The 9,044-nt window shown below is 41.5% G+C and overlaps 1 protein-coding gene across 1 annotated transcript in view; it reads left to right on the top strand.

Annotated features, from left to right (window-relative positions):
- Window positions 1-762: 762 nt before the first annotated feature.
- Window positions 763-9,044, top strand: part of LOC121554703 (fibronectin-like) — a 34,205-nt gene continuing 25,923 nt past the window's right edge. The window contains exons 1-6 of the mRNA XM_045217839.1: window positions 763-784; window positions 974-1,123; window positions 1,366-1,558; window positions 4,522-4,628; window positions 6,484-6,744; window positions 7,306-7,575. Coding sequence (XP_045073774.1) covers window positions 763-784; window positions 974-1,123; window positions 1,366-1,558; window positions 4,522-4,628; window positions 6,484-6,744; window positions 7,306-7,575 — 1,003 coding nt within the window. The remainder of the gene's footprint in view (window positions 785-973; window positions 1,124-1,365; window positions 1,559-4,521; window positions 4,629-6,483; window positions 6,745-7,305; window positions 7,576-9,044) is intronic.

Raw genomic sequence — 9,044 nt, 5'->3', positions numbered from 1 at the left:
ATGCACTCACTAACTGTAAGTCGCTTGGATAAGAGCGTCTGCTAAATGACTAAAATTTAAATGTAAAATGGTTATACAGGTATCTGCCTAAATAAAGTATCTTAATAGGGAGTTGGGCCCCCCACCAGCTTCCAGAACAGCTTCAATGCACCTTGACATAGATTCTACAACTGTCTGGAACTCTATTGGAGTTCTTCCACAATAAATTCTATAATTTGGTGTTTTGTTGATAGTAGCCCGGGGGGCGCAGTTCAAGACTCGCGGCTACCCTAGAGATCCTGGTTGAATCCAGGCTCGCCCGCCCGGGCCCGGAGAGTCCTGCATTCCGGGGTCTTATAAGTGTTCCATTGTGTTTGCTTGATAGGATCTGGCGACAGACACACACCCTTTAAAGCCCCTATGCTCCGTTGAGACCCCTCTTTCAAAGTCACTGAGATCTCTTCTAGCCATGGTAGCCAAAATAATGGGCACCTGGGCATTTTAATACATGACCCTAAGCATGATGGGATGTTTTAATCACTTAATTAACTCAGGAACCACACCTGTGTGGAAGCACCTGCTTTCTAAATACTTTGTTCCATCATTTACTCAAGGGTTTCCTTTATTTTGGCAGTTACCTGTATGTCAAAAGCAGTTGATGTATCTTGATTTTAAAATATCTGTTGTACATTTAGCAAAGTAACAAGTTCTGTGTTTTTAAAGAAATGACTGATTCATATTTTGTTCTCACACTTTAAGAGTTGTGTTGGCGACCATCACACAATGCTGGCCTCATATGATGATGGTAGGTATATGTGGAAACACAAAATAAACTGACCCAAGCTATATTATTTAATTTAAATCTCAATTTAAGAGGATACATTTAGTAAGATATCAATTGTTGTCCCTTAACTGCTGGGATGAATAATACACATTTGTTTATGTAATTTTATTGTCAATAAAGTTTGTTTCTCTCTCATTATTCCTTCACCAGTGCTGCCCCCTCCTGGTGACATCCAGGTCCTGTTGCTGACGTCAGACTCGGTGTCTCTGAGCTGGGGTTCTCCTCAGGGGCTGACAGGACCACAGTCATTCAGAGTGACCTGGGGGTGTGACGGTGAAACAAGCTCAACAAGAGTGAAAGGTGGGCATCATCTTGAAATAAGCAGTCTCCAACCTGGTAAAAAGTACCAGTTCAACGTGGCTACAGAGGGAGAAGATGGAAGCCAAAGCAGATGTGTCTCAGCATCCCTATCCACAGGTACAGTAGGCTAACTTGTGTTTTTATTCAGACTACATCATTCATTCATTCCTAGAGACATTTTTGGACTCTCTGTCAAAAATAGCTCATTCTCTATTCTAAACAAATCTTGATTTTTGTTCCAGTGGTCCCACCCAGAGATTTAAAGATAGACCATTTGGAAGAGACCTCCTTCACTCTCCACTGGTCCAAGGCTGAAGGGATGGAGAATGTCCCACAGCACTTCTTCATATCAAACTGTATCCCAGGAACAGACCCCCTCGCAGCCATTACTGACGACTGCCACAAAATCTTCTCAAACCTGCAACCTGGCACCGAGTACACTGTTAGTGTTGCAACTGTACTGACCAATGGGGAACAGAGTGAACCTGTCTCTACAACCATCTGCACTAGTAAGAGATCTTCCCCCAATTACAGCTCATCATCTCTTTACCAGAAACTACAGTGATTTTGTTGCATTACAAATAGCATTTTTGTTTTGTTGTTAGTGTTCTGTTGTGTTTTTCCCCATATCAAAAGCCCTGGATTTATTGTACTTTTCCACCCGTAAGGCTATAAACATTTTATTAAATGTTTAAGTGATACCATTTTTTAAATGAGGTGAGCTAAAATTGAACTAGGGCTTCATACAGTAACAAACGGTTACATGACCTTTCAACATCTTCATATCAGAACCATGGACAGTGACTTGACTTTAACATTAACCTGAGGACTGTTATTTATCTAATCAACTAACTATGTTTAATTGTTACTCAATTTAAATGAATAATGTAACAATGAACTCATAGGGATCTGCGGCACCACAAGAGCGGTTCTTTAAAGAGTCACCATCTCCCAAATTAAACTCTAAAAGGTCTTTACCTATCACATCTATAAACAGGCAACGTATTAATCATAACCTCGTATCATATCATCATTCTGAACAGTCGTAACCTCCTTTCATCTGCAAAAACCAGAGCCTTACTTATGATTCAGTATTACAGAAATTAGTTTAATTATTTATTTAGTAGCTAATTAAATGGGAACACAGGATAAACACACCCACTGTACTGGTTATTGACTGTAAACTTAATACGATGAAAACAGGTCCCTAGCGGAATGACAACAACATTGATGCTTGTTAAAGAAGAGAGGGAGAGAAACACTTAACATTGCCACATTCGGAAACTACTCTCCTCTACTGTAACCATATACTTTGCACACGAACAGCCGCCCTCTTTGAAATGCCTGGTTCGCCATATATCTCTCTCGGTGGACAGGGCCGCCTTGGAAAGATAGTTGGGCCTTTTCGTGGCACGCTTTTAAGGCTCTGATTCTCCGAAGGGGTTCCAACAAGTCTTCTGTTTTTCTCCTCTGTAGTTGTCCGGTATCCGGTGACTTGTCATGTAGTCCTGAACAGAACTACAGAATTGATTCTCCTTCCATACGCTCTTGAAGTTGCTTCTTTGAAGATAGGCTAGCCAGCAGTATCGATGGTTCCCCAGTGGGGTGATGAGAGTAGCGTAATACGGTGGTTTGGGCAGGGTAGCAGATGGTCCCCTGTGATTTTACCCACGCACAGCTACATATTATTCTGAACAAAAATATAAATGCAACAATTTAAACAATTTTACTGAGTTAAAGTTCTTATAAGGAAATCTGTTAATTGAAATAAATTCATTAGGCCCTAAACTATGGATTTCACTAGACTGGGCAGGGGCGCAGCCATGGAGGGGCCTGAGAGGGCATAGGCCCACCTACTTGGGAGCGAGGCCCAGCCAATCAGAATGAGTTTTTCCCCACAAAGGGCTTTATGACAGACAGAAATACTCCTCAGTTTCATCAGCTGTCCGGGTCGCTGGTCTCAGACGATCCCGCTGGTGAAGAAGCCGGATGTGGAGGTCCTGGGCTGGCATGGTTACACACGGTCTGTGGTTGTGAGGCCGGTTGGAAGTACTGCCAAATTCTCTAAAACGATGTTGGAGGCAGCTTATGGTAGAAATATGAACATTCAATTGAATGTTTCTTACTGGCTGTAAAATGGTTGATTGCCATAATTTCTTCGAGTCATTGCTGAATTATTTAATTATTTAAACATTAAACCTTGTAAACAATTCATGGTAATTCATGGTAACCTCATAAACAATTAATTTAAACCAGGCGTTTATTTGAAACAGGCGTTTATAGACTGAAATGTGTTTTATTGTTCGGCTATTAAGAAGAACAGGAGGCTATTTGAGACTCAGCATTTCATATACGTTTTATGGTTAATTCATGGTCAATTACTGTGAGACCGGCAGTCTATTGCATGACAATAACCAGCTGACAAAATGTCATGACCTCCACAACCCTAGCTAGAACATCTTAAAATACTACGGCAATCTTAGTGCAACACTGAGCCTAATCAAGAGATTTTGGCCTTTTGGGGAGGCTGAAAGAAGCAACATTCAGCCAATATCTGAGAGGAAGTTATGTATCTCTTTATCAAAAGCTAGAGGACTTTCTTTTTTTTTTACAACTTTTACATTTTTCTGATTTATAAAATTGAGAAATGTTAAGTGGGACATTTGTTAAATATTTTATTACATTTGAGTGTACGAACATTTTGCCCTCAGAACAGCCTCAATTCATTGGGTCAGACTCTACAAGGTGTCGAAAGCGTTCCACAGGGATGCTGGCCCATGTTGACTCCAATGCTTCCCACAGTTGTGTCAAGTTGGCTGGATGTCCTATGGGTGGTAGACCATTCTTGATACACACGTGAAACTGTTGAGTGTGAAAAAACCAGCACCGTCGCAGTTCTTGACCAAAATGTATGCTCCTGGCACATACCATTCTCCGTTCAAAGGCACTTAAATATTTTGTCTTGCCCATTCACCCTCTGAATGGCACATGTATAAAATCCATGTCTCAGTTGTCTCAAGGCTTAAAAATCCTTCTTTAACCTGTCTCCTCCCCTTCATCTACACTGATTTGAAGTGGATTTAACAAGTGACATCAATAAGGGATCATAGCTTTCATCTGGATTCACCTGTTCAGTCTTTCATGGAAAGTGCAGGTATCCTTAATGTTTTGTAAACTCAATGTATATCTGGAGTTAAACTGTAGCCCTGACAATAATGTATTTATCTTCCCTTAGTACTTCCTGCTCCAGACCAGCTGACTGTTGACTCAGTGGACACCACATCAGCTGCTGTTAGCTGGAGCCAGCCACCAGGATTGGACCAAACCCAACATCATTACCAGATCTCCTACCGCTGTCCAGGGACAGAACCACACATCACTACCACATCTTCACACAGCATCACTCTCTCTGACCTGAAACCTGCTACTGAATACTCTGTCACTGTCTGCACTGTGCTGGAAGATGGAAAGCAAAGTCAACTGGTGTTAACAACCCTCACCACAGGTAAGTACCCTACTTAAGTATTATTTCTGGTTATCAAAATGACTATTTGTGAATTCCCCAGATCTCGAAATGCAGTTTGGTAGTGAAATCAATAAAAATTGTTTATACAGTCCATTCTGAAAGTATTCCGACCCCTTAACTTTTTCCACATTTTGTTACATTACAGCCTTAATAAAACATTTATAAAATATATTTTGTTTGTCATCAATCTACACACAGTACCCCATAATGACAAAGCAAAAACTGGTTATTAGAATTTGTTGCAAATTTATTACAAATTAAAAAGTATTCAGACCTTTACCATTGCTATGAGACTTGATTGTGTCGAGGCTCAGTTCTGGCAAGTCCAAATGTCTGCTGCATTGAGTCCCCTAGAACACAGTGGCTTCCATCATTCTTAAATGGAATGAAGTTTGGAACCACCAAGATCTTCCTAGAGCTGGCCGCCTGGCCAAAACTGAGCAATCAGGAAAGGGCCTGTCAGGTAGTTGACAGAGCTCCAGTTCTGTCAGATGGCAGAACCCGAAAGACCACCATTTCGTGCAGCACTCACCAATTGTCCGTGCATTTATGGTAGGGTGGCCAGACGGAAGCCACTCCTCAGTAAAAGGCACATGAAAGCAAGATTATATGATCTGATGAAACCAAGATTTAACTATTTGACCTGAATACGAATCATCACGTCTGGAGGAAACCTGGCACCATCCCTACGGTGAAGCATGGTGGTGGCAGCATCATGCTGTGGGGATGGTTTTCAGCGGCAGGGACTGGGAGACTAGTCAGGATCAAGGGAGAGATTAACGGAGCAAAGTACAGAAAGATCCTTGATGAAAACCTGCTCAGGACCTCAGACTGGAGAATAGCAGGAGTGGCTTCGGGAAAAGTCTCTGAATGTCCTTGAGTGGCCCAGCCTGAGCCCGGACTTAAACCCTATCGAACATCTCTGGAGAGGCCTAAAAATAGCTGTGCAGTGACGCTCCCCATCCAACCTGACAGAGCTTGAGAGGATCTAAAATGAATGGGAGAAACTCCCCAAATACAGGTGTGCCAAGCTTGTAGCGTCATACCCAAGAATGCTCGAGGCTGTAATCGCTGCCAAAGGTGCTTCAACAAAGTACTGAGTAAAGGGTCTGAATACTTATGTAAATGTGATATTTCGTTTATTTTATTTTATACATTTGCAAAAAAAAAAAAAAACCTGGTTTTGCTTTGTCATTATGGGGAATTGTGTGTAGATTGACAAGGGGGAAAAACAATTTAATTCATTTTAGAATAAGGCTGTAACGTAACAGAATATGGAAAAGGTCAAGGGGTCTGAATACTTCGCGAATGCACTAATATCTGAGTTCATGCTTTCTTCCATTCCTGTGAGTCATTAAGTCAAGGAGTTGATCTGCCTCTGCTTACTTTAACTTTATCAGCAGTACAGTGTTAAACACTTGTTATTGTGGAGATGATTTACAGTGCCTTGCAAAAGTATTCATCCCCCTTGGCGTTTTTCCTATTTTGTTTCATTACAACCTGTAATTTAAATTGATTTGGATTTCATGTAATGGACATGAACAAAATAGTCCAAATTGGTGAAGTGGAATGAAAAAAATGACTTGTTTAAAAAAATTATTTAAAACAATAACGGGAAAGTTGTGCGTGCATATGTATTCACCACCTTTGCTATGAAGCCCCTAAATAAGATCTGGTGCAACCAATTACCTTCAAAAGTCACATAATTAGTTAAATAAAGTCCACCTGTGTGCAATCTAAGTGTCACGTGATCTGTCACATGATCTCAGTGTATATATTATATATATTTTTATATATATATTAACATCAGCCCTGACAATTTATTTTCCCTCAGTACCTCCAGCTCCGGACCAGCTAACTGTTGACACCACGTCAGGTACTGTTAGCTGGAACCAGCCACCAGGATTGGACCAAACCCAACATCATTACCAGATCTCCTACCACTGTCCAGGGACAAAACCCAACTACACTACCACATCTTCACACAGCCTCACTCTCTCTGACCTGCAATGTGGGACTCAGTACTCTGTCACTGTCTGCACTGTGCTGGAAAATGGAAAGAAAAGTCAACTGGTGTCAACAACCCTCACCAAAGGTAACGAAGTACCCAACTTAATTATTATATCTAGTGTCAAAGTTGATTAAACATTAACTAGTTATCAAAATGACTCTAAACTAATCATAATGGATGTGTCAGCATTGGATGTAAAGGTACAGTATCTTCCCTGATGAGAAATATATGATGGTGAATTCCCCAGATCTCATCATGCAGTTTGGTGCTGAAATCATTAATGCTTCCCATTAGTGTGTGTCAATATATCAAGTAGTTGATCTGCCTCTGCTTGCTTTAACTTTATCAGTACTACAGTGTAAAACACTTCTTATTGTGGAGAGTATTTATAATCACAGCATTCTTTATATTGAAAGAAATTGGTGTGGCGGTGACAATGTAGCAGCACCGTTGCTAAATGAATACAGCAGAAACCCCTAATTTATGTTACTTTACAAATCTAACCTGTTGTGTGACTTCTATTGTTTTTTAAATGTATTTCTTTCCATATCAAAAGGAATTGCACGCCGACCATTTCTACTTTTCCTCCTGTAATTTATTTCTGGAGTTAAACTGTAACACTGACAATAATGTATTTTCCCTTAGTACCCCCTGCTCCAGCCCAGCTGAATGTTGACTCAGTGAAGACCACATCAGCTGCTGTTAGCTGGAGCCAGCCACCAGGATTGGACCAAACCCAACATCGTTACCAGATCTTCTACCACTGTCAAGGGACACAACCCCACTACACCACCACATCTTCACACAGCATCACTCTCTCTGACCTGCAATATGGTACTCAGTACTCTGTCACTGTCAGCACTGTGCTGGAAAATGGAAGGCAAAGTAAACCTGTGTCAACAACCCTCACCACAGGTAAGGAAGTACCCAACTTAAGTATTATGTCTGGTGTCAAAGTGTATTTTTAACTAGTTATCAAAATGACTGAACTAATCATAATGGATGTGTCAGCATGGGATGTAAAGGTACAGTATCTTTTCTACTTTGACTAATATTCTACTTTTCCTCCTGTTAAAGATGATAGAAATCCTCATCATTTGAGTGTAATTATTTCTCTATAGCCTTTACTTTCTCACTCTGAACGCGAATGGGTGTGACTTCTTGACAATGATCGCAAAGGCTCCAATGCACAGCGCCCCTGGAGCAATTAGGATTATTTGCTTTGCTCAAGGGCACAGCAACATATTTTTCACCTTGTCCGCTCCGGCATTCGAACCAGCCACCTTTCGGTTACAGGCCCAACACTGTAACCTCAAGGCTACCTTCCTCTACCTTACCCCTACCTACAGTGTCCTCCGTTAATATTGAGGCTACCTGCCTCTACCTTACCCCTATCTACAGTGTCCTCCGTTAATATTGAGGCTACCTGCCTCTACCTTACCCCTACCTACAGTGTCCTCCGTTAATATTGAGGCTACCTGCCTCTACCTTACCCCTACCTACAGTGTCCTCTGTTAATATTGAGGCTACCTGCCTCTACCTTACCCCTATCTACAGTGTCCTCCGTTAATATTGAGGCTACCTGCCTCTACCTTACCCCCATCTACAGTGTCCTCCGTTAATATTGAGTCTACCTGCCTCTACCTTACCCCTATCTACAGTGTCCTCCGTTAATATTGAGGCTACCTGCCTCTACCTTACCCCTATCTACAGTGTCCTCCGTTAATATGGAGGCTACCTGCCTCTACCTTACCCCTATCTACAGTGTCCTCCGTTAATATTGAGGCCACCTGCCTCTACCTTACCCCTACCTACAGTGTCCTCTGTTAATATTGAGGCTACCTGCCTCTACCTTACCCCCTACCTACAGTGTCCTCTGTTAATATTGAGTCTACCTGCCTCTACCTTACCCCCTATCTACAGTGTCCTCTGTTAATATTGAGGCTACCTGCCTCTACCTTACCCCTATCTACAGTGTCCTCCGTTAATATTGAGACTACCTGCCTCTACCTTACCCCTATCTACAGTGTCCTCTGTTAATATTGAGGCCACCTGCCTCTACCTTACCTCTATCTACAGTGTCCTCTGTAGTTATTGGGACAGTGCAGCATTTCCTCTTATGGCTCTATATTCCAAAAGTTTGGATTTGAAATCATGACTGAGATTAAAGTGCAGACAGTCAGCTTTAATTTGATGGTATTTTCATCCATATCGGGTGAACCATAATAGTATTCTCAGAATATCAGGCGCGGGCTGAAAATCGACATCTTCACATTGCATTTTTTTTTAGGGGGCAGGAGAATTAACGAGGATACATTAAGCGCTTTAATCATAATTTTTACATTGCAAACAGTAACAATTATTTTTCATGCCACGAAAGGTAG

Source organism: Coregonus clupeaformis, unplaced genomic scaffold (assembly GCF_020615455.1).
Source record: "Coregonus clupeaformis isolate EN_2021a unplaced genomic scaffold, ASM2061545v1 scaf1249, whole genome shotgun sequence".
Taxonomy (NCBI): domain Eukaryota; kingdom Metazoa; phylum Chordata; class Actinopteri; order Salmoniformes; family Salmonidae; genus Coregonus; species Coregonus clupeaformis.
The sequence above is the reverse complement of the archived record's forward strand: the minus strand, read 5'-3'. Positions and strand labels throughout refer to the sequence as shown.